Here is a 25,819-nt window from a genome sequence, read left to right as displayed (position 1 = left end):
AATATTTTTCCAACGGTTTAATGATATTAATGTCTGAACGTTATGTATGCCCAAAATTGCGTTGATATTGTGTTCCTTTACGATTTAATTGGACATAGAATTCGTGTTATCTTTTTTTGGACAAACTATCGGCGATTTGTAAAGTGCCGAACAACGACCGATGAGAAGCAGTCTGATTACGGTTTTATTCAACACCATAGACTCTGATCTTGCAGTAAATCAAGCTTTTCAGTTCTTAAAAGCATATTTTCTGTTCTTTTTTGGGGCTCTAAAACGGCATTCGGTCATCTAGCGGTGCCCTTTTTCAACAACTTTTAGCCTACTTCGAGTTACAATTTTAGCCTTATCTGACATCTGTATGACGATTTGTTTCTGCCTTCCCCTATTTTTTCTCCGCTTGGGTGCCATGTCGGTTTGCAGACGATAATTGTTTAACAAAGGGAGATAACTTAAAAAATAACATCGGCAAAAACAGTATCGATAAAAAAGTCGGAGAATCACCGGACGATTTTTTGATTCTGGTTATCGTAGAAAATAGGCTTTATTTTCTTTTTTAAATCTACCTTACAGAAAAAAGTATGTTACGGCGGCCATTTTGCGAACTCATTTATGGCACGCGACTGTATATATATATATACACACCATCAATGATATCTACTAATTATGCCATAAAGGATTTAGCATTTTTTATTACACTGTACTTTGCAAATATAACAATTCATCTAATACATTATCAGAACAAATTTATTTTCAATCAACCTTAAATATATAAATCAAAATATATAAATCAATATATAATCAACCTTAAATATATAAATCAGTAAAAAAAAAAAGGTGGCGTCTACAATGTAAAATAAAATTAAGTCTTGAAGTCTTGAGGTAATTTTATTGCATAGTTGTTCATCAAAAGAATTCCTGAGCATAGTCATAGCTTCCATTGAAACACGGGCAGGATATTGCTAATACCATGATAAGAACAGGTGCAAAATAATCTCATTTCCTGTCAACTAAAACAATAACATCGTCCACTAATTTAGGTACAATGATACTCTGACAATGGAGATAACTCCTGCATGTAAACTTTTCTTAATGTCTATAATTTACATAATATTTATCATGAATGTATAAATGCTATACCAGCCATTTTTTGCAAGGTTAGCTACAGTTGTTTGCATACATTTTCAATAATGATTTGGATTTATCGGAGAGATATCATTAACAATGAACCAATATTTACTGAAGATGTTAACGTGCAGTGGGTTGATGAGCTTATGTGCTGAGAACTAATTATTGTAATGATTCATTGTCTGTGCTATATTGCATGTTTAAACCTTTAAATCTAAACATTAGTCATTTTTAATTTGATGTAATATTTAGAAAAGAAAGGTAACGAAACATTCTGTATATAATTTTTGTATTAAATCCAGGTAAATGTAGTCTGCATATTTATATATTATTTATATTAGATTCAGGTATATGTAGTCAGCATCGTTCGTTGATATTATATGCAGTAACCAATAGCAACACCATCGGCCCGGGGGTCGGACCCAGCCCAGAGTGTGGGGTGCGACTCCTTTCTCCCCTCACGCCCTCTGAACATTGGTCCGCGGGTGATTATCTGTCCTCTGCCGAATCGACTGCGATTTTCTCCAGTCACAGGCCCCTCCACAGTGTGACCAATGCTTCTCAGTTTCCTTATCACATCTGGGGATATTCCCTCTTCCACTCCAATTAAGGAACTATCATAGCTGTAGGCAGCATTTGGAGATCAAAAGAAGATTTAACTAGTGTTATCGTACACGATACCTCTGTTTTCATCAAAACACATCAAATCAAGAAAGTTACTACTACATATTTACATTCACTTTCTTTCCCCCTATTAAATTGCATTGATTTATTTGAGTGATATTTACGCATCAAACAGAAGACCCAATCACCAAATCTGGTGCGTATGAATACATTCAGTATTCCTTCAGTATTTCTCGAAGAACATGACCGACTCTCCTTGCGACTTCAAACTGGTTCACGACCTGATATTATATTTACGCCGATTAATATATCCTTGATTTAAAAATATTTTAACAGTTAAATTAATTCAATTGATTAATGTCTTAGTATACCAAAAGTAAATTTATCAAATTACAGAATGAAAAATAAAATTCTCTTATTAGTTATCAAACCCCTGTGCACTATTTTTGTAAGCATGATTCGGCTATTCCAATGGCTCTTCCGTTAATGGCGCATTACTCTTAAATAAGGCAGTGACTTTTGAAAATAAATCATATTTGCGCAAAGGGAATAAAAGTTAAAAAACGTAAATATAAGTATTGAATCATTATTTTTTGCAAGATGTGGTCTCATAACTGCAACGGTGTGTGCAAACAAATTTTCATAACCAGCTGGCACGCGTAATTCAATTTGTATGCACAAACCGTTGCAGTTATGAGACCACATCTTTCAAAAAATAATGATTCAATGCTTAAATGTACACCATTAATGTAAATATGCTTACCAATTTAAACTAATAACATTAACGATCCTCCACACAAAATGCCCGTGCAAATAACAACCACAAAACATCATCAACCCCAATCAAATCCACCACAAAACAGAAAGAAATTAAACAAGAGGCCAAGGGGCCACATCGCTCACCTGAGCAACAATTGCCTTAATTCTGATCAAATTAGCATTACAGTATCAAAATATCTTGACAACTGAGTACAGTAGATCTTGCTAAAAAAAAATTGAAAATCTGCCAATTTTTATCCACCTCTTATTTTTTAGTAAAGCCCCTTTTGTTGTTGTACCTGTAAGAAGATTTTTCTCTATTCCTATAACCCCCCCCCCTCCCTCCCCATTTCGTGGCCCCACTATTCTCTAGGTAATCATGGTTTCATCAAACTTAAATCGACCTTTAATCTCATAACCTGTGCTTTCACACTAAGTACTGAGTTTTGGACCGAAAACTTTCCCAGAATATTTTTAAGGATTGTAAAACTTGATCCCACAATTGTGGCCTCACCCTACCCCCGGGGACCATGATTTGAACAAACTTGAATCAACACTTCCTGAGGATGCTTCCATTTTAATTTGAGTTTTTCTGGCCTAATAGGTTTTGAGAAGAAAATTTTTAAAAATTTTCTCTATATATTCCTATGTAAAACTTGATCCCCCAATTGTGGCCCAACCCTACCCCCGGGGACCATGATTTGAACAAATTTGAATCTACACTACCTGATGATGCCTCCACTCAAAGTTGAGCTTTCCTGGCCTAATAGTTTTTGAGAAAAAAAAATTTCAAGATTTTCTCTATATATTCCTATGTAAAACTTGATCCCCCAATTGTGGCCCCACCCTACCCCCGGGGACCATGATTTGAACAAACTTGAATCAACACTTCCTGAGGATGCCTCCATTTCAATTTGAGCTTTTCTGGCCTAATAGTTTTTAAAAGAAATTTTTTAAAAACTTTTCTCTATATATTCCTATGTAAAACTTGATCCCCCAATTGTGGCTCCACCCTACCCCCGGGGACCATGATTTGAACAAACATGAATCTTCACTTCCTGAGGATGCCTCCATTTTAATTTGAGCTTTTCTGGCCTAATAGTTTTTAAAAGAAATTTTTTAAAAGATTTTCTCTATATATTCCTATGTAAAACTTGATCCCCCAATTGTGGCTCCACCCTACCCCCGGGGACCATGATTTGAACAAACATGAATCTTCACTTCCTGAGGATGCTTCCATTTTAATTTGAGCTTTTCTGGCCAAACAGTTTTTGAGAAGAAGATTTTTAAAGATTTTCCCTATATATTCCTATGTAAAACTTGATCCCCCAATTGTGTGGCCCCACCCTACCCCCGGGGACCATGATTTGAACAAACTTGAATCTACACTACCTGATGATGCCTCCACGCAAAGTTGAGCTTTCCTGGCCTAATAGTTTTTGAGAAGAAATTTTTTAAAGATTTTCTCTATATATTCCTATGTAAAACGTGATCCCCCAATTGTGGCCCCACCCTACCCCCGGGGACCATGATTTGAAAAAATTTGAATCAACACTTCCTGAGGATGCTTCCATTTTAAATTTGAGCTTTTCTGGCCAAATAGTTTTTGAGAAGAAGATTTTTAAAGATTTTCTCTATATATTCCTATGTAAAACTTGATCCCCCAATTGTGACCCCACCCTACCCCCGGGGACCATGATTTGAACAAACTTGTATCTACACTACATGAGGATGCTTCCACTCAAATTTGAGCTTTCCTGGCCTAATAGTTTTTGAGAAGAAGATTTTTAAAGATTTTCTCTATATATTCCTATGTAAAACTTGATCCCCCAATTGTGGCCCCACCCTACCCCCGGGGACCATGATTTGAACAAACTTGAATTAACACTACCTGATGATGCCTCCACTCAAAGTTGAGCTTTTCTAGCCAAATAGTTTTTGAGAAGAAAATTTTTAAAGATTTTTATCTATATATTCCAATGTAAAACTTGATCCCCCAATTGTGGCCCCACCCTACCCCCAGGGACCATGATTTGAACAAATTTGAATCTACATTACATGAGGATGCTTACACTCAAATTTGAGCTTTTCTGGCCTAATAGTTTTTGAAAAGAAAATTTTTAAAGATTTTCTCTATATATTCCTATGTAAAACTTGATCCCCCAATTGTGGCCCCACCCTACCCCCGGGGACCATGATTTGAACAAACTTGAATCTACACTACATGAGGATGCTCCCATTTTAATTTGAATCTTTCTGGCCCGATAGTTTTTGAGAAGAAAATTTTTAAAGATTTTCTCTATATATTCCTATGTAAAACTTGATCCCCCAATTGTGGCTCCACCCTACCCCCGGGGACCATGATTTGAACAAACTTGAATCTACACTACCTGATGATACCTCCACACAAGTTTAAGCTTTACCGGCCTAATAGTTTTTGAGAAGAAGATTTTTGAAAAATACCAACAAAATTTCAATAATTCTCAATTATCTCCCCTTTAAAAAGGGCGTGGCCCTTCATTTGAACAAACTTGAATCCCCTTTACCTAGTGGTGCTTTGTGCCAAATTTGGTTGAAATCTGCCCAGTGGTTCTTGAGAAGAAGATGAAAATGTGAAAAGTTTACAACGACGACGACGACAACGACAACGACAACGCCAACGACGACAGACAACGGACAAATTGTGATCAGAAAAGCTCACTTGAGCCTTTGGCTCAGGTGAGCTAAAAAAACACTATATGTATATAAACAGCATTAACCTCAAATTTAACATCCAGATTATCAACAAAAGCTTGGTAAGAAAATAACACCAAAATAGACATCAACAATGCACTTACCCCAGCTAAAACATACAAAAACAGCATCTTTGAAAACAGGAGGCCATAGGCCTATACGGTATACTAAGTACAATAGCCCTTATTAGATGAACCTGTCAGAAAATTAATACCCGAGCTCTAGGAGCCAAAAGTTGTCAACTTATGGTAAGAAGAGAGCTGCGTGCATTTAATGGTCAATATTTCATAATATTCGGTTTTATTAATGATAATGCACACAACATGCATAGACTTAATTACTACAAGCATACGATGCACAGAAAGTTTAAGATTTAAAATGTAATATTGTTTACAGACGACACACCACCAATGGCAACAGTTTACCCGATAGTTTAAGAGACTTAAAAATTCACTAAATGGCAATTTTTGTCACCCCTCCCCCTTAATATAAAACCTCACCCCGTGCCCCATGGGTAAATTTAAAATTAAAGAAGAGGACATTATGGACATAAAAACAATGCATTTAGTATACTAGTATCTCCCAACGACTGTGAAGAAACAGAAGAAATAATATGCAATGTTATATATTTTTTTTTTACTTTGTGGCCATGTTAGCCATACTCAAGGGACTGAACCCCTAACCCAGGAACCATGAATTTCACGGGTTTTTAACATTTAGTTTTTCTATAATATACTTGGGAGAAAAGAAGGGGATTTCCAAAGATTTAATCAAAATCTGGCCATATTGGCCCCTACCTAGGGCCTGAACCGGGTAGAGGGCTTCTTGGACATTATAACCATGCATTTAGTTATCTTTAAATATATATGGAAGTAGAGAATAAGATTTAATTTCTATTACTAAATCCCTTACTCAGAGACCATGAATTGTATAATTTTGGTGGAAGGTCTCACGGACATCATAGCCATGTTTCTAGTTTTTCTAAAATATATATAGGAGTAGACAAGATTTTCTAAGATTTAATACATTTTCACTTTATGGCTATATTGGCCCCACCCTTAGGCCTGAACCTGTGACCCCGGGACCATGAATTTTACACGTTAGGTAAAGAGTTTCATGGACATCATGACCATGCATTTAGTTTTTTCCCACATCTGATTTTTTTTGAAAATTTGGCCTTTGTTGCATATTTTGCCCCATTCATGAGGCCCCGGGGGTGTCAAGGTCATAAATTTTACAATTTAGATTGTTTTTATTCTTATGATATTTTAATCCAATCATGGTTGCAATAGGTCTTCTAGTTTTCAAGATGTTAAATTGTTAACACTACGCACGTCGCACGACGACAGACGAGGAACCAATTGCAATACTGTGGTTTCATTAATTTTCGTGGGTATCAATTTTCGTGGATTTTCTGAAAACCACAGTTTCAAGGATACGTAAATTCGTGGCCAATGATCCTATCAATACTGAATGTTAGTTGAAATTGAACTTCAATGAACATTTAATTTCGTGGACCAACTTAACAACGAAATCCACGAAAATTGGTATTCAACGAAAATTGATGAAACCACAGTACATGTATGTTACTTGAGTGACATTCATAACATGAAGCTTTAACTTGCTCAATAACAGTAAAAGTTCAGCTAACAATCTTTAAACAGATAACTTACCCGTAACAGCCGCCCACGCAAAGTCTAGGAGCGTCCAGAGCTTTCTGTGGATCCATTCCAAACTCCACCATGTTAAGAAGAGCCTGTACTTGCCCCTGGGGCTGCATGAACCCTCCCATCACACCGAAACTGACCAGAAGGTCGTCTTAAAACGTGTAACAGCAAAATTACCGAAACAGGTTGAAAGATGTAGATAAATTTGGAAAAACAAAAGATTAAATTCTTGTTTTACAGTGTCCAAAACTACGTAATTAACAATAGAACAAATAAACATTTCATTGTTCAACTGAACGAAAGCCATTCTTTTTCCTTTGATCAGAACTTTTACATGATTAACTGAATGAATTTATGCGACACTATTACATATTAAAACTTATATAGATGAATGTCTAAAAAATATTTTTAAGCGTTCAACGATTTTAAAATACCAGGATTCTAATATACAAAGCCTTGAAATTCAAGCACTAATATACTGTCAGACAGTAGAAAAACATAGGTAATCATAGATTACTAAGCTCACCGAGACGGAGCATCACCCTTATGAGACATCACCTTCATAAGACTACCTTTATCATTTTATATGAAAATCATACTTTATGATCTTGGATATTCATGGATTCTGTTTTGACAAAATATCGTATATCATCTGATAAATTTTTTTATGATAATCGTATGTTCATATGTTAATCAATTCAATGATATAAAATTAAATATTGCATCATGTCATATTTATAATATATATCATATAATACAATAAAATACCGTAATAAACAATAATGAGATATGATATTGTAACGTATGATATGACATTGTATTGTGTTATACCTAATTGTATTTGATCACATAATACAATATCATAAAATATAATACAATATAGTATTATATTACAATATCATATTACATAATACATCATACCATTGAAACATGATATTATATTGTATAATATAGTATGATATTGTATTGAGTGACACTGAAACATATTTGATACATTATATGATATTATATCATATAATACAATATAATTTGATTCCAACATTGTATCTTATTAAATGATACAATATTATGTGATAAAGTAAAATATTATAAAATACATTATTATATTATACATATAGTATCATATGACACAATAATATATATTACAATATCATATAATACAATTTCATGTGATATGATAATATATTATATAAACCAATATCATATCATACAATATCGTATGATACAATATTATATAATATTACAATATCATATAATACAATTTCATGTGATATAATTCTATATTACTGAAACCAATATCATATTATACAATATTGTATGATACAATATTATAGAATATACAATATTGTATCATAGGATACAATTTAATATTTTGCAATATCTTATGTAATTGTACCATGTAATAAAATAATAAATTAAAAACACAATATAATATTATACAATATTGTATCATAATATACAATACTATACATAACAATATCATAATACAATATCATATCATAAAATATCAAAAAAATTGATACAATATCATATCATATCGTATAACTTTTTATAATATAACATATGATATCATATTGTATCATATCAAACAATATTGTTTCATATCATACAATATCATAGGAATCATGTTATATCATTTATCAACAAACAAATCTATCTATCAAGCTGGTTTGAGTGAGGTAGGAGATTTCTTTAGCATCCTTGATAATGGAGATCAGGCTCTGCATCTGAAGCAACCTCTGCGTTTAATTTATAATAAAGTTAAATCAACTATGCAAGCTTTCATCTATAAAACATGTGACCTGTTCCAAAAAACTAAACCTCATCCAGCATCCGAAACCTATGGCTGAGATTCAGCATTCAAGCCCATCAGGTGCATTGGTATCATAAGACGCATCATCCATGCAAGTTTGGTGAAGTTTGGACCAGTAATAACTAAGATATCATCATCAGAGGGCACTAGCAATTAAAACCTTTACTTCCTCCAGCATCAGCAACCTATAGCTCAGATTCAGCATCCATGCCTGTCAGGTGCATCTGTATCATAAGACACACCATACATTCAAATTTGGTGAAGTTAGGACCTGTAATAACTAAGATTTATTTTTTAGCATCCTTGATAATGGAGATCAAGCTCTGCATCTGAAGTTACCTCTGCGATTCATTCATATTACAGTTAAATCAACTATGCAAGTTTGAAATAGTACTATCATCTATTAAACTTGTGACCTGTTCCAAAAAACTTAACTTTATCCAGCATCCGAAACCTATGGCTCACACTCAGCATTCAAGCCTGTCAGGTGCATCAGTATCATAAGACACACCATCCATGGAAGTCTGGTGAAGTAAGGACAAGTAATAACTAAGATATCATCATCAGAGGGCACCTGTTTCAAAAACTTTATTTAACCAGCTTTAAAAACCTTAACCTCCTCCAGCATCCGAAACCTATTGCTCAGATTCAGCATTCAAGCTTGTCAGGTGCATCAGTATCATAAGACGCACCATCCATACAAGTTTGGTGAAGTTAGGACCAGTAGTAACTATGATATAATCATCAGAGGGCAACTGCAACAAAAACTTTAACCAGCTCTAAAAACCTTAACCTCTTCCAGCATCCGAAACCTATTGCTCATATTCAGCATTCAAGCTTGTCAGGTGCATTAGTATCATAAGACGCATCATTCATACAAGTTTGGTGAAGTTAGGACCAGTAGTAACTTAGATATTGCTATCAATGGGCACCTGCAACAAAAACTTTAACCTGCTCCAAAAACCTTAACCTCCTCCAGCATCCGCAACCTATAGCTCAGATTCAGCACTCAAACCTGTCTGGTGCATCAGTATCATAAGACACACCATCCATGCAAGTTTGGTGAAGTACGGACCAGCAGTAACTAAGATATTGCTATCAAAGGGCACCTGCAACAAAAACTTTAACCTGGTCCAACAACCTTAACCTCCTCCAGCATCTGAAATTTAGGACCCAGATTCAGCATCCAAGTCTTTCAAGTCCATAAGTAGGTCCAGATGCATCATCCATGCAAGTTTGGTGAAGACAGGACAAGTAATAGCTTAGATACAGGACCTGCAACAAAAACTTTAACCAGGTCCGGACGCCGACGCCGACGCCGACGCCGACGCCACCGCCGAGGGTATAGCATAAGCTCTCCTTGACTTCGTCTCGGTGAGCTAAAAATTGTATTCCATTGATTTAATTTTTCAGGTAATATGGATATATCAGCAAATAGTACTAACTGGTCTCAGCATCAGTCACCATTCCAGGTATGATGGTGTGGAAAGGCCGTTTGTTTGGAGCTACAACATTCGGGTGTTTGGGGTCCAAAGAAAATCCACAACCTCTATTCTGAAAATAATCTTTAGATGACAGTTGGGGCAATGTGTGACTTTTCAGAGGCATCGGAAGTACAGAAGTAATAAACTTTATTGTTTATCAATATACCTAGTATTACTTTTTTTGTAAATTCAGTGGTGCCTCCCCTGATTTCATTAACATTCATTTCAATTTTACCATTTGGCAATACTTTAGAAAAAAATATAAAAATTCTTTAAGAGAACAGATAAACCATAATTCAGGAAACACTTCAAAACAATATATGTTTAAAGGATGAGGAAGCTGAACAAGGTATGAACCTACACCGTACACAAGTATCTGTTACCTAAAGTGGAAATCCAAAAGGTATTCAGTATTTTGTTACCTGTAGTGTTAACACATAAGGTGTTTTTGTTACCTGTCGTGTGAACCCACAGTGTGTTTTGTTACCTGTAGTGTGAACCCACAAGGTGTTTTGTTACCTGTACTGTGAACCCACAGTATGTTTTGTTACCTGTACTGTGAACCCACAGTGTGTTTTGTTACCTGTCATGTGAACCCACTGTGTGTTTTGTTACCTTTACGGTGAACCCAGAGTGTGTTCTGTTACCTGTAGTGTGAACACACAGTGTGTTTTGTTTCCTGTTGTGTGAACCCACAGTATGTTTTGTTACTTGTCATGTGAACCCACAGTGTGTTTTGTTACCTGTACTGTGAACACACAGTGTGTTTTGTTATCTGTCGTGTGAACACACAGTGTGTTTTGTTACCTGTTGTGTGAACACACAGTGTGTTTTGTTACCTGAGTGTGAACCCACAGTTTGTTTTGTTACCTGTCGTGTGAACCCACATGGTGTGTTGTTACCTGTCGTGTGAACCCACAGTGTGTTTTGTTACCTGTCATGTGAACCTACAGTGTGTTTTGTTACCTGTACTGTGAACACACAGTGTGTTTTGTTACCTGTCATGTGAACCCACAGTGTATTTTGTTACCTGTAGTGTGAACGCACAGTGTGTTTTGTTACCTGTACTGTGAACCCACAGTGTGTTTTGTTACCTGTAGTATGAACACACAGTGTGTTCTGTTACCTTTACTGTGAACCCACAGTGTGTTTTGTTACCTGTACTATGAACACACAGTGTGTTTTGTTACCTGTCACGTGAACCCACAGTGTGTTTTGTTACCTGTCATGTGAACCCACAGTGTGTTTTGTTACCAGTACTGTGAACCCACAGTGTGTTTTCTTACCTGTACAGTTAACCCACAGTGTGTTTTTTTCCTGTCGTGTGAACTCACAGTGTGTTTTGTTACCTGTACTGTGAACCCACAGTGTGTTTTGTTACCTGTAGTGTGAACCCACAGTGTGTTGTTACCTGTACTATGAACACACAGTGTGTTTTGTTACCTGTCATGTGAACCCACAGTGTGTTTTGTTACCTGTCATGTGAACCCAGAGTGTGTTTTGTAACCTTTACGGTGAACCCAGAGTGTGTTCTGTTACCTGTAGTGTGAACACACAGTGTGTTTTGTTACCTTTACTGTGAACCCACAGTGTGTTTTGTTACCTGTAGTGTGAACACACAGTGTGTTTTGTTACCTGTCATGTGAACCAACAGTGTGTTTTGTTACCTGTACTGTGAACCTAAAGTGTGTTTTGTTACCTGTAGTGTGAACCCACAAGGTGTTTTGTTTCCTGTAGTGTGAACGCACAGTGTATTTTGTTACCTGTAGTGTGAACCCACAGTGTGTTTTGTTACCTGTAGTGTGAACCCACAGTGTATTTTGTTACCTGTAGTGTGAGCGCACAGTGTGTTTTGTTTCCTGTTGTGTGAACACAGTGTGTTTTGTTACCTGTAGTATGAACACACAGTGTGTTTTGTTACCTGTAGTGTGAACACACAGTGTGTTTTGTTACCTGTAGTGTGAACCCACAGTTTGTTTTGTTACCTGTAGTGTGAACACACAGTGTGTTTTGTTACTTGTCATGTGAACCCACAGTGTGTTTTGTTACCTGTATAGTGAACACGCAGTGTGTTTTGTTACTTGTACTGTGAACCGACAGTCTGTTTTGTAACCTGTACAGTGAACACACAGTGTGTTTTGTTACCTGTACTGTGAACACACAGTGTGTTTTGTAACGTTACCTGTACAGTGAACCCACAGTGTGTTTTGTTACCTGTAGTGTGAACCCGCACCCTTCAGGAACAAAGCCTGTGCCAAAGCCCATGAAGTTACTGTTGATGAATGAGCAAGCATTTCCATCACAGTCTGCTGTCGTGAAATAAACCGTATCACTCCCAACACTGATACCTCCATGCTGTACGTCACTCAAAACACTGCAGAAACGAGAAGGATCAGTCACTTACAGTGATAAAAACAATAAACGTTCAGCTTCGTTATCACAGCATACTAAAATATCGCATCGTCAAAATTTAAGGGTATTCATCATGTGATCAATTTTGTTTCCATAGGTACACCTGAACCTTGACTAAGTGGTAATGTATTTTGCAGGTACATGTATGTTAAAGGCATATTTTGTCATAAAAGATGTGCTATTATAATAACCTGCAAGGAGACTTATAATATAAAAGATTCTTGAGAAATGCATATTTGCCATATCATAAAATATCACATTCAAGTATTTCAAAATTGCTGTTGGGGCTTTCTTGTTCATTCTCACCAAAACCACTCAGTTTTCTGTATCTTGTTGTTGTTCAATAGCCCTCAGCAAGGGGTGAAAAGAAGACGCATTTTGACAGATTTGACATTTTGAAAAGGATCAAAAGAGATGGAGACAATGCACAAGTGCAAACTTAGAAGAGATAAAAATAATCAATCTACTTGTGTCACCAATAATCATTTTATTATAAGAACATCTAGATCCGCCGAGTAATTTAATTTCCCTTCTTCGTCAGATGCCTCATTTAAAATAACGTTCAAAGGTTGTACCAAAAGTAGAATTTTCTTAACACTTAGAGTTAAGAAACTTTATTTGATTTGTCATGTCATGTGCTTGATCCTGTGTATGAATTATTTTTGCTTCCTGTTTATTTCTTTTTAATAACCTCCAATTTTCCAACAGCAACTGCTGTCTTTCAAAATCATGTGATGTAAATGAAACCTCAAAGTTTAAGTAGATGTGATATAATTTTGAATTTCGAAACATCTTTACCACAAATTGCAATCTTGTTATTGCATTAAACAAATGTAATTTTCAGTACATGCACAACTTCTATTCTTTTATTGAACTGTGTAAAAAAAAACGTAATAATCAAGATGAGGAAAATTAGCTGAGTAGTGTATCTTAACATAATGAATTGACAGTAGTTTTAGCTAGTTGCCCTGAAATTCTCAATAAGTGACCTGTCACACATTAGGCTAAAACAACGTCTTATGTCATGAAGGTCCCTTAATTTCCATATGAGACTACAGTCAGGTGCCCTTAATTATCAACTTTATAAGCAAAGTTGCTATAGGCATCCTGTGATAAACAGCATCATTTTTTAAGTCATGCAAATTATCACACAGAGCTCACCTGTCTGGTTTGATCTGTGATCTTCTCTTAGCTGCATAATCTTTGGACAGAAGTTCAGAAACAGGGACTTCAATCTGAGACATGTCGGCACAGAACCAGGTGGTATCTGCGAAACTCAGCTTAAATGACTCACTCAGACTGTGGAGGTACTCGGCAGAGTTATGTCCCATACCTGGAATTCGAGTCGCCATGTAGTTTAAAATAAGAGGAATACAAAGCAAATGGAAATAGACCATCTCTCTTTCACTGTGACAGATTCAAATTGTTTTTTTTAATTAGAAAAAAAAATCACATGTAATAGAAATCAAGAAATCAATATCCTAAGCTTGGTAATCTTTTTTACATGTATAAAGTTTAACATTATATAAGTGTTCTATTAAGTTTGAAGTTTTTCACAGTTAAAACATTTTTGGAATCATTACAGAGATTCTATAAAGTTTAAGCTCTCTTGATAAAATGTCAGATGAAATATCAGAGTGGAATATATTACAGTAATAAATCTATAAGTACAAACATTCATAATCAATTACATAGAAAGTAGCCATGCACCATAAATAGGTTACAAAGGGTACATGTACCTGTATGTTGCTAGGGTGACTGACTAAAGATGGAAAAAAGTAAGATAAATGACTTTTAAATCATACAGAATTTTTTCATAGATGTTTATTACATATGTTCAAGGATGAAATGCAAAAATCATAATTTGTCTCTCGGTGACAGGAAAGCCCCGATGCCTGTTCAGTGGAGCAGATGCTTTCAAGCAGGGAATTTTGGCCAATGCTGAATTTTGGAAACTGCTGAAAAAGCTTTGTTGGATTGTAATTATGAAGCCCCAGCCTTCTGGATTGGCAATCCCATGTGTTATACACTTCTGGGCTTGCATATAAACCACGGGACAACTCTTCTGTTATTGCTGCTTCAGAAGTGATGTACATGTAAGCCATGTTAAATCACACACATGTACATTGTAATTTTAATTTTTTTAATTAATCAAATGGTTCTTTCACATTCAGAGGACATACATGTATACCCTGCACTTTTAATTTATGATACTGTTTATGACTGCTTAGCAATTGTCTCATTTAATTTCAAACCCCTGCTAAGATTTAAGATTTAGATCTGTAAAATGAGTGTTGATTGACTTTTTGTTGCTAGATTAATTATGTACAGATGTATTATAATTATTTTGGTTTCATATCTTTACCCAACTGTTTTGGTTATGAAGGGTTTTCTAAATTAAAATAATATGAAGAAATTAATCCTAAAAGAACTTTGTGGAGATAATGTTCCAATTGGTTAGTTTTAAATCATATCAAAATATTGCATGATAAATCAAGGTCCAAAGACTTTTATAACAAGATTATCATAAAATATGAGTGTTTTGAAAATGTAACTTTTTAAATTTTCAAACTCCAAAATAACAAATCTGCAAAATTTCAAACCTTTAGAAAGTCAAAAAGGCATGTTAATCTTTAACTTTTTTTAACACCAAGATGGTTAATCAATAAAAATTATTAATGCGTTTTTAGTGCATATTTGAATCATATAAACATAATTGCTATTGTAGGATTGTACAAAAATTAGTACCACTAATTCTTGCTTTTTGTTCAAAAGTGTTTAACCTTTATATTCATTAAGACTTAACATTGCTGGATCACCCTAAACATCCTCTTGCTGTTAAAATCTATTCACTAGTGAAAATAAATGAGAAAAAAATCATTAAAAATCTCCTTGGCAACAGCTTTCCTTTCTGCTTAACTCTTTTTCATTTGATAGTTTCAAATGTTAGGTCTTTACCTTCAAATGATTTCAAAGTATTATCTTCTACTTATGAAAAAGGGTAGAAACTATTTTTTAAAGTTCTTAACTATAATATCCATATTTTTTTTTTTGCTGCACAAACAATAAATACAAAATTTCTATGATGATTTGCATGCAGTGTAAAAAACTAAAATGTCACCACAGCAACACTCTTAAAATTATTCATTTATCACCATTTATGTCTGCTAATTAAAATTTTGACATTACGGTGGAATAACACACATGGAAAAAGTCACTCAAATTAACAGTAAATTATTTAATTATGAAAGATATTATGATAAATAAACAGCACATATGTCAAATAAGTGAACAATTTGCAGTTTGGGGATAAAAAATGAATATCTGAAAATTTCAATTCGGTAAGTAATAGCAAAAGCTCCCAGTAGATTAGAACTCGGGAAGTACGGATCACAAGCCCAACACTTTAACCACCCGGCTATGAAGTAGGTACATGTTGCCGTTGCTAAAATCCTTTTAATATGACAAAATGTCGTTTCGATCAGAGGTCAGCCATTTTTTGATGATGTGTTATTCCACCTTAATCATTTACAGCTCACATACATCGCATTATTCATTTTAAAATGCCCTTGTATTTACTCAGATTTAACATTTTCAATTTTTGGTCTGTAGTAACTAACATTTCACTTAACATCTACTTAGAAATCATGAGCTTTTGTTCAGACATCATAAAAGCCCTTTAATCATGATATACTGTAAACGTACTACATTTGGCTTTGTATTCTATTAAGGCCTAAGTGCTTTTGGCGGAATGCGGCTTCCGCTAAATCAAGTACATCGCTAAATGCCATGCATAAATGTATATGAATGGTTACATTCAAAATACGCCAACTTGTTCAAAAACTAAATTCCGCCAAATATGGTACACGCAAAATATAATACGTTAACAGTATGCCATCCCTATAAATATTTACTGTTCAAATTTTTAAACAATTCACTTATCTATAAAACACTTTCCCTGCACAAACAACAAACTCTGGACCATGATACACAGGTCTGAGTATTCACTGTCCATGCACAATAATGTGAAATGATGATATGCAAATTGGCACAACCCACCTTTTAAATCCATGCCCTCCAGTACGTTTAGAGCCATCAGGGTGGTGATACCCTGACCATTGGGGGGCACCTCCCACACCCGGTAACCTTTGTAATCAGCACTGATTGGGTCCTCAAAAGTGGTCACATGACTGGCCAGATCCTCTGTTGTCATGACACCACCATGCTGCTGCACCACTTCAGCTATGGCTTTAGCCAATCTACCACTGTAAAAACCAGCTTTACCATGGGTTCCAAGTTCCTTTAGATAGAAAATAAAAAATTTTAATGAATCTAATTAATCATTAATGCTATAAGTTTAAGTAGTGTTTTGTTCTTTATAGAATCTGTTATCAAAGTTATAAACACTAATTCTTATACAACATATGGAAAATACAAAATGGAAAAAACTTATGTAAATCTAACCAGTTAGGTAAAGATTGTTCAGAACAATTAACTTTCCCTGTATAATTTGAACAGCTTGAATCATCAATGTGCAGAAACATCTACACCTGGGCAGCTAAAAAATAATTTTGATAAAACTATTTCAAATTATATTCTTTTGATTTTTGTTCATCATGTTTATCTATTTTAGATAACTATAAATAGCTTTATTGCCTTAATTTGTGAGGCATTGGTATGTGTTCATGAATTATTGCTGAAAACAACTGTGCTCATTCATGTCCAATACATATCTCTTTTTCGATATCGTCAAAATCGCATTGTATACAATATTGATACGATATCGATTTTACATTGTCAATATTGCTGATATTTCTTTGCCATTAAAAATCGTCGACATTGTCAACATTGCAACGTTGACTATGGAAACTTTGATTTTCCTTTTTTTGATTTGGATTGTACGTGTTATATATTAATGGATTGAATAACTAAATTTCACTATATATAAGTTTCATATTAATCCATAGAATAACTCAATTTCTCTGTATATAGTTTTCATGACTATCTTCAGTCAGATATTGATGTCTACAGGATTTGAAATCATAGCCTGGCTTAATTACTTTTGATACAAAGTAAACAAATAATTGCATTGTTTATCATGATTATGGCTGATTGACTTTGCAATAGAATACACATAACTCTGCAGACATCCATTGTCATTTTTATTCCAATTTTCTACCAACCTTAAATGTATTAGCCAGCAGAGGTAGTCTGACAACTTCTCCGTGCCGCGGCGCTCGTCCATTCAATAACATGTCTTTCCCATAGTAGTTGTTGGGATCCGACAGAAGATGAGAACCTGAAAAGATCCTTTGTAAAAACCATATTCTCCTTAATAGCAACATCTAAATTAATTCTGAGAGTTTATATTTGATTGTTTCAAACCATATTTAGGGTAGTATGGGACCTTTGTAAAAACCATATTCTCCTTAATAGCAACATCTAAATTAATTCTGAGAGTTTATATTTGATTGTTTCAAACCATATTTAGGATAGTTTGGGACACCTCCATATTGTAATGTACTTCTGATCAAATTTTTTTTAACCTTTCTGAAAATTTTTAAAACTTTTTTTTGGTCAAATGTTATAAAATTTTGAAATTTTGAAATTCTTAACTGGTGAGAGCAATTTGATTATAATGTAATTTTATCCAGGCTAATACTGACATGTGCCCCATACCACCTTAAGTAGATTTCAATCACTGAAATGTAATACTTTGAGGTCGAAGCCCCAAGAAACAAAAATATCATGTGATTACATGTAAATGTCAAAAACGTTTAGTTAGGTATTAATGATTCCATTTTTGACTTAGATTAAGAATTAGAGGCTTCAACCTTTCATAACAAGATATCTGTGAGCCAATGCTCACTAGTGATAGTCCCCTGCTCTGATCATGTGAATATGCAAACTAAGCAAAATTGACATTTAACAGAAAGTTGGCATTCGATTGGTACAAAAATATATCCCACATTAAGGCATGCCTAAACAAATAATGTGTTAAAATTTCAAGCATGTGCGATAAAAAACTGCTGAGAAATCTTTGAGGAAAATTTTTGTTACGGACAGACAGCCAGACAGACAGACAGATGGACAGACAGACACACAAGGGTAAAACAGTATACCCCCTTCTCCTTCGGAATGTGGTGTAAAAACAATGCAAATACAGTGAGTAGTTTTGCATTTGATATTGCTACACAACACTCTGCATGCTGTCCCTACCTTTATTCCAGAATGAGGCTGCTATCTGCTGCACAGGGAAGCCAGTCTCTGCTAACTCAATGGCTGGGCGTAGAACTTCCAGCATAGACAGCTGAAATAGACAACATTACTAGATAGACCAAAAATCTCTAAATGATTATGCTTGGGTCTATAAAATTAATCAGTGTACTGTGTGTGTATTTAAACAATATTTAAAATGCTGTCTTTGGTGATTCATGCAGTTTTTGAAGGTGGCACCATTGCAGAAAAAATACATAACCTGATGAGTTTTCTGCAATCATCATCTTAAAATTGTCCAACTTGATGTGGAGGGAATAAAGCATCCTTACTATGTGTATGTGTGTTAATGTACAAATTAAGGTCTATGGGAAAGATTATAGTCTCCGTGATTGTGAACATCATTAGTTAATTCCAAAAATATCTTTTATAACTCAGTAAATACATCTCAGGTTTTAATATTTACATCATTGTATGTTTCCTATTATGTTTGCAGTGGAAATATGCGACATTAAATTTTCTGTTCTTAATAATACACTTAGCTAATTCATGCACCAATAGCACAAAATCAATATAAACATCATCATGTGTTTTAAGTATCATTGTAAAATCAAATGAAACGTTCAAACTTACATAACCAATTTGATATGCACTAATGAAAAATAATCAATAAATCACATCTATTTGTTATTAAAAAAGATTTTCCAAACAAAGTTTCCAGCACTGTGCTTTCAGACAAGGAAGCGAACTAAATAACATGTTAATATGGCTGTTCCATGTATGTTTCATATCCCTGACTAAGATGGTATTTAATGTATATTATTACTCAGTTATTATCCTAGCTTAGGAGGGGCTACAGTAAAACTCGGTTATAGAGAATTCATGGAGACCAATGGATATACTTTGTTATATCCGTAATTCATCATATTCATTTAACGAATTCTTAATAATAACTATAGCGAATTCACTATATACACGTTTTCTTTCATCAGACAATAATTTTTGCTAATTGAGGCTTAGAATAAGAATACTTACTTTGATACCTTCAATAATCAGATTGTGAGTTGAAAAAATTAATATGAAAATAAATTCCTTCTAACTATTATGTTGAATGGCTGTGCTTACTTTTTTAATCTGCTTAAAAATTCGTTATAAAAGTGTTAAATTTCGTTTTTATTCACCTTTACAGGACTCAATACGAGTTCGCTATATCCGTAAATTCGTTATATCTGAATTCGTTATAACCATATAATTTAGAAAAGATTTGTTAAAAATTTTACCAGGGACTCAAAAAACTTTGCTATATTTGAGAATTCGCTATATCCGTGTTCGTACTAAACCAGTTTTACTATATATAGAAGGGGAAAATTGCATATTGGGATTGAGTTTCACACCTTTTTCATGTGCTAGACACTCAAGGGTAGAGTTTATAAACATTCTAAACCACCTAATCACTTTGAAATTTACAGAGAGATCTCGCCAGACATGCAGGATTAGTCATGCCTCACTGCATGTGGCTTAGGTACTTGTGCCTGCGCACCTGTTAGATCACAAACATGTCAAGGTTGTCTATCGTAGATCTTTGAATTTGAATAAGTGAATGCCTCTTATTTCAATTTTGAGTAAAATTATTTTTATCAAAACTAATGAGATACATGTACTTTACTGCATGTTCCAATTGACGATGTATTCTTTAGTAATGTAATAACAACGCCTTTTTCAAACATTCTTTTATTTTATGGGAGAATGTGCTAAAAAAATCATCGGGAATTTTTGCATAACCCTGTGGTTTATTGAAGGTGAGGTTGAGATAACTCACATATTTTCATTGTGACGTATCACTACTCTTTATTTCAGATATGACATCGAGATTTATATGACACAACAATTCATTTCATTTTTTTATTTTAATTTGCTAGGCTTTGTAGTTTACAGTGAAAAATATATGTGTAAATTAATTCATTTAAACAATTATGTCAGTAAGTACTGCTAAGTTTTAACAAATACAGATAATTTGTTCTGAAAGATGTAAATTTCATTAATTTTCATTTCTGTGGGACTCAAAATTGGTTTCCTATATCCACAAGTTCATAATAATCCAGTTCATTATGTCAAAACTTTCACAAGAATTTGTCAAAAACTTTAAAAAATTGCTAAAGACTCAACGAAACTTCACTTTATCTGTGATTTTGCTACATCCGTGTTTGTACTAAATTTACAGACTTAGTTAAAAAAACTTCTTGTTTTCATAGATTGAATGATGTAAACTCCAAACCTTTCCACTTCCAAACTTTTCCACTGTGTCCACCCATGCAGCAGGTGCCCCTGGGACAGTCACTGAGTGTCCGTGGGTTTGGTCGGGGTAGGGTTTGTAGGTGGAGTAGCCTTGTTGATGAAGCAGGTCCAGGGTCAGCTTGGACGGAGCCCTCCCACTGTAAAACACCAGGGGCCAGTGGTCATAAAGGTGTAAACAAACCAAAAAATATCATTATTTTCAGCATCAAAAAAATACTGTGGTTCCATTAATTTAAAAATAAAATGCTTTCTTTGGTGATTCATGAGGGATATGAGTGTTATAAGATATTGCAGAAAAAATATATTACTCGTGTAAGTGGCTTATGTAATTTTTTTGCAATGATCCTTTTCTTCATAACCTGCATTAGTCATCAAAACATTAACACATTGTTTAATTATGATTACTGTTCACAGTTTAATGTTTCCTTGAAATTGGTACATGTATTTTCATCCAATTCAGGAAGACTGATGCCCACAAATATTGATGATTCAGAAATCACAGCATGATGATTCATTCACTGGGCAAGATTATTACACAAAACATATTTAACAATTAAATTAATCATCATTGTTCACAAGAACAGCAGCTGATATGTTGCACATTATACAAATCCAGTAATAAACCTGAAAACATTTTTGCCTTTAATACAAAGGATCCCGTAATTTTCTTTTTGTTCTGCACTGTTCTTTCAAAAGAGATTTTTTTATTGAACAGCATCTAGTTAAATACTTGACAGAAGCAGAAACACATTGGACATGTGCCTAGTATTTGGAGCAAAATATGGGCCTTTTCCTACTGTTTTTCGACTGGGTAACATAGAGTGCATACTTGCTCAAGTACCATTTTTAACCATGATGTGTGTATCTAAATGAACAAATCATGACAGGTACAAATCGTACTTGAGCAGATCGGCACTCCATACTTCCAAAGACAAAATATGAAGGAAAAATTATAATATTTTTCTTAGTTTGCAAAATTGCAGGAAGAAACCAATATAAGTGACATCATGGATGAACAGCTATTAAATAATGATGACTAATATCAAGATAAATATGTTATTAGACAACCCTCTGTACATAATGTTTTATAAAGAATTGATTTTGATACGATACTATTTAAAATTACTTAAAATGGGGAGCAGATAATGGACCACATCAAATGTAGTCCTTTAGTGAATCGAGCAACCTTGCTGACTATGACGATGCTACAATTTAATAAGTTTATTTCAAAGAATACATGCCCTAATTTATAACTGCATGAAATACTATTTCAGCCCCATACTATCATCAGATTTCTCTTGTGGTCATGATTTTCAGAAATTTGGGAGACATACTCTTGCACTTGGCAAATGATGCATAGACAACCAAGAATTGCAATTACAAGCAATATAATTTACTTGGGATGACCATTTTTATTTTAGCATAAAGCACGAGTCTTGGTAAAATGGTTAGGCAAACCCGGGCCGGGGCAAAATAAAAGCCGGGGCAGATCAATGTTTTTCAATTTACTTTTTTAATAATCAACCATTCTAATTGAAATTTTCAGGATATGTTATTAATCGATATAACTGTATTCGCTGTAAATATTTCTGCAAAACAATGTGTATTTAGAAATTTATCGACGATTGTTGATTTTCAAGTTGGTAAAATGGGTAGGCAAACCGGGGTCGACATTTTACGGTTTTGTGGACTTATTTTAGAAAAAACTGAACATTTTACGGTTAATTCTGGTAAAACATATCAAATACTAATAAGAAATAGTCATTTATTGAACGGAAAGTAATAATTCTTCAATAGATAATATAGTTTTTAAGAAAAACCGGGTCATTAAAACCGGATCCGATCGCCCGGGACAAACTAAAAAATTACGAAATTATGAGGATGTTAACTTAGCTATCATAAATATAGTGATATGCACAGCTCATACCCTAACCAATAGGAGTTATTAAATATTATATAGCACTAATTATTTTAAAGAGCTGTGATAATATAAACGAATACCAATGCTGATTGGTTTTTTGTAGTAAATTTTTTTTTTTTTTGTTTATTGTTTTTTTGGTTTATGTTTATTTTTTTTTTATTTTGTAAGCAAGTACTTTTCTTATTGTATAACCACGATGCCCTACCAGGGCCCAGATTCAGTTTGCCTATTCAAAAAAAAACTATATCTTACAAGCACTATATATATAATATAAAAATAGGCACAATATCTGTAATCTTTATTCTCTAATATAATGTGAATTATTGTAATGAAAAGTAACATTAATAAAACATAAATAATATTCATGTGGGATTCATAGACACGCAACTATTACGGAATTATCAAGTTTGTCCCGGGTGATCGGATCCGGTTTTAGTGACCTGGTTTTTCTTCAAAACTGTAATTAATCGCAGAATTATTGCTTCCCGCTCAATAAATGCCTATTTCTTATTTGTATTTCATATGTTTTACCGGAATTAAACGTGATTGCACTGAAATGTTCAGTTTTATCTTAAATAAGTCCACAAAACCGTAAAATGTCGACCCGGGTTTGCCTACCCATTTTACCAACTTGGAAATCAACAATCGTCGATAAATTTCTAAATACACATTGTTGTGCAGAAATATTTACAGAGAATACAGTTATATCGATTAGTAACGTATCCTGAAAATTTCAATGAGATTGATTGATTATTAAAAAAGAAAATTGAAAAATATCGATCTGCCCCGGCTTTTATTTTGCCCCGGCCCGGGTTTGCCTACCCATTTTACCAAGACTCATAAAGCACAGTACATGTACATGTGTCTGTGAGTTACCAACAATATACCGGTATGTATTCGGTAATGATTTCATCCCAGCTGAGGTAAGCCTTTGTCAAGGATTGCAGGGTAACCAATGCTAAGTACCTGTAACATATAACATGTGTCATTGTGATAAGAAATATTGACATGTACCTTCCATTCACACACTCAACCTTCCTCCTTTTGGCATCATAAAACAGACAGAAGGCGTCGCCTCCGATTCCAGTTGAGCAGGGCTCGGTCACATTCAGGGTGGCTGCCATGGCAACAGCTGCATCGGCTGCATTTCCACCAGCTTTCAGAATATCTACCAGAGGATGGTTAAAACAAATAATCTTAATTTCATTACTACACAGGCGAAATCTCATTAAACATAAAAAAGCAAAAAATTTATAAAACCTCATTATTATACTAAAAATTAATTTTTATGACAAAATACTGTTTTGGCATGTGAGACATTGTGATGTAACAATATCGAAATCAACCTGTATCCATTATGAATTCATAAAATATTTTTTTGCTATTCTCTTCAGGAGAATTAGAATTTGGTTTATTATAATAAAATAATTATAGTCTTTTGGTATCAGTCACTACATGGTTTAAAACATTGTAGTTCTTCAGAAATTTGCCTAAACATTTTTTCGGTCAAATATTTATATGTTGAACTTTGAACCCCTTTTTGGGTCCCTGTATTTATTAGTGGTTCATTGATCATTTATTGACAATTTAGAATCTACACAATGGATGTTTGCATAGTAATATCATAAACTGTACCATTGATAATTTCGAAGATTTTTTTTTACATTTTCTCTCTATATATATCTCAATGTTTAACTCTGAATTCCTCTTAGGGCCCCAGTATTGATTAGGGGGTCATGGTTTAAAAATTTAGAATCTTAACTACCGGTATATATAAAAGCTTTTGGTATAAATATTGGCATTTCTGGTGCAAAAGTTCTTGAGAAGAAGAGTTTTTAAGTCACGCACCCTTTTTATATCGTTTCATTATTATCTCAGTTTTGAAATGGGGTTTGCTTTTTATTTTCACAATATCAAAATTCCCTTACCAATAAGGATCCAGAATTATCTGCTCTATAGTGTCTAAATGACAGCTGAATATTCTAAAAATTTTGTGTTTAGAAGATTTAATTTCAAACAACTTTTCATAGTACATGTGTATTTCTCTTTGGTTTTGATATTAATCATAAATAATAGGACAGTAGGTACACATGTAAGTTTTTATTTATTTAAATATTCATGATTGCACACTAACATTCCTTGTTAGACACCCACATGCTGTAAGAATGTTAAAGTTTCCTTCAGTTGATAAATATTTTCATATTTACACTATTTAAATGGCTAAACAAATAAAAATGTTACTTATCAAGTTATGTGACATCATAAAATGATTATTAGATCATAAGTAAAACAATAATTTCTTTTCATTGATTACAAATCTGTGCACAAGGGCTAGTCACTAAGTTTTTCAACAATCAATTTTATTGTATAGAGGTGGGAGATATAAAAGGTTGAAAAACTTCGTGACTAGCCCCTGTGATCTGTGTTTAAAAGTATTAATTTATGAAAAATATTGGCCGTTTCGACTACAAGTCGGAGTCGATATCCAAAAAATGATTAATCCCGGACTAAGTCCAAACTACTTTCAGATTTTAATAATAATTTTATGGTTTATAACTACTTCGAATTACATTAAACTACAGCTTACCTATTCCAATTTGTGATGCTAAATGCTGACTACTTGCCACGCAGCCCTTCGTGCACACAACACATGATCTTCTAGAGTTGTATTCGACATGCATCGTCTCTTGTAATACTTGAAGTACGATCCCGAACTTTAATGCAACACGGCTGGGTCGATTTTTTTTATAATAAAAATCATATTTAAAAT

At 34.0% G+C, this 25,819-nt stretch overlaps 1 protein-coding gene across 1 annotated transcript; it reads right to left on the bottom strand.

Annotated features, from left to right (window-relative positions):
• Positions 1–726: 726 nt before the first annotated feature.
• On the bottom strand, positions 727–25,773 carry LOC105331781 (glutathione hydrolase-like YwrD proenzyme). Its single transcript, XM_034455807.2, has 11 exons — positions 25,637–25,773; positions 24,064–24,217; positions 21,109–21,265; positions 18,837–18,927; positions 17,801–17,916; positions 16,677–16,917; positions 13,779–13,950; positions 12,420–12,579; positions 10,167–10,275; positions 6,915–7,059; positions 727–1,748 (listed from the first exon to the last, which is right to left on the bottom strand). The coding sequence occupies exons 1-11, from the start codon at positions 25,728–25,730 to the stop codon at positions 1,502–1,504; spliced, it is 1,686 nt and encodes a 561-aa protein (XP_034311698.2). The 5' UTR covers positions 25,731–25,773; the 3' UTR covers positions 727–1,501.
• Between the last annotated feature and the right edge of the window lie 46 nt (positions 25,774–25,819).

Source organism: Magallana gigas, chromosome 7 (genome assembly GCF_963853765.1).
Source record: "Magallana gigas chromosome 7, xbMagGiga1.1, whole genome shotgun sequence".
Lineage (NCBI taxonomy): Eukaryota > Metazoa > Mollusca > Bivalvia > Ostreida > Ostreidae > Magallana > Magallana gigas.
Note: the sequence above shows the minus strand (reverse complement) of the source record. Positions and strands in the feature narration are given on the sequence as shown.

What these genes read in the sequence shown, in the direction of transcription:
- LOC105331781 (XM_034455807.2), bottom strand. Translation starts at nt 25,730, where the DNA reads ATGCATGTCGAATACAACTCTAGAAGATCATGTGTTGTGTGCACGAAG. An exon ending in AGCATCACAAATTGGAATAG is followed by an intron (nt 24,218 to 25,636) that starts GTAAGCTGTAGT and finishes ATCCTCTGGTAG; the next exon opens with ATATTCTGAAAGCTGGTGGA. An exon ending in GTTGAGTGTGTGAATGGAAG is followed by an intron (nt 21,266 to 24,063) that starts GTACATGTCAAT and finishes GGTGTTTTACAG; the next exon opens with TGGGAGGGCTCCGTCCAAGC.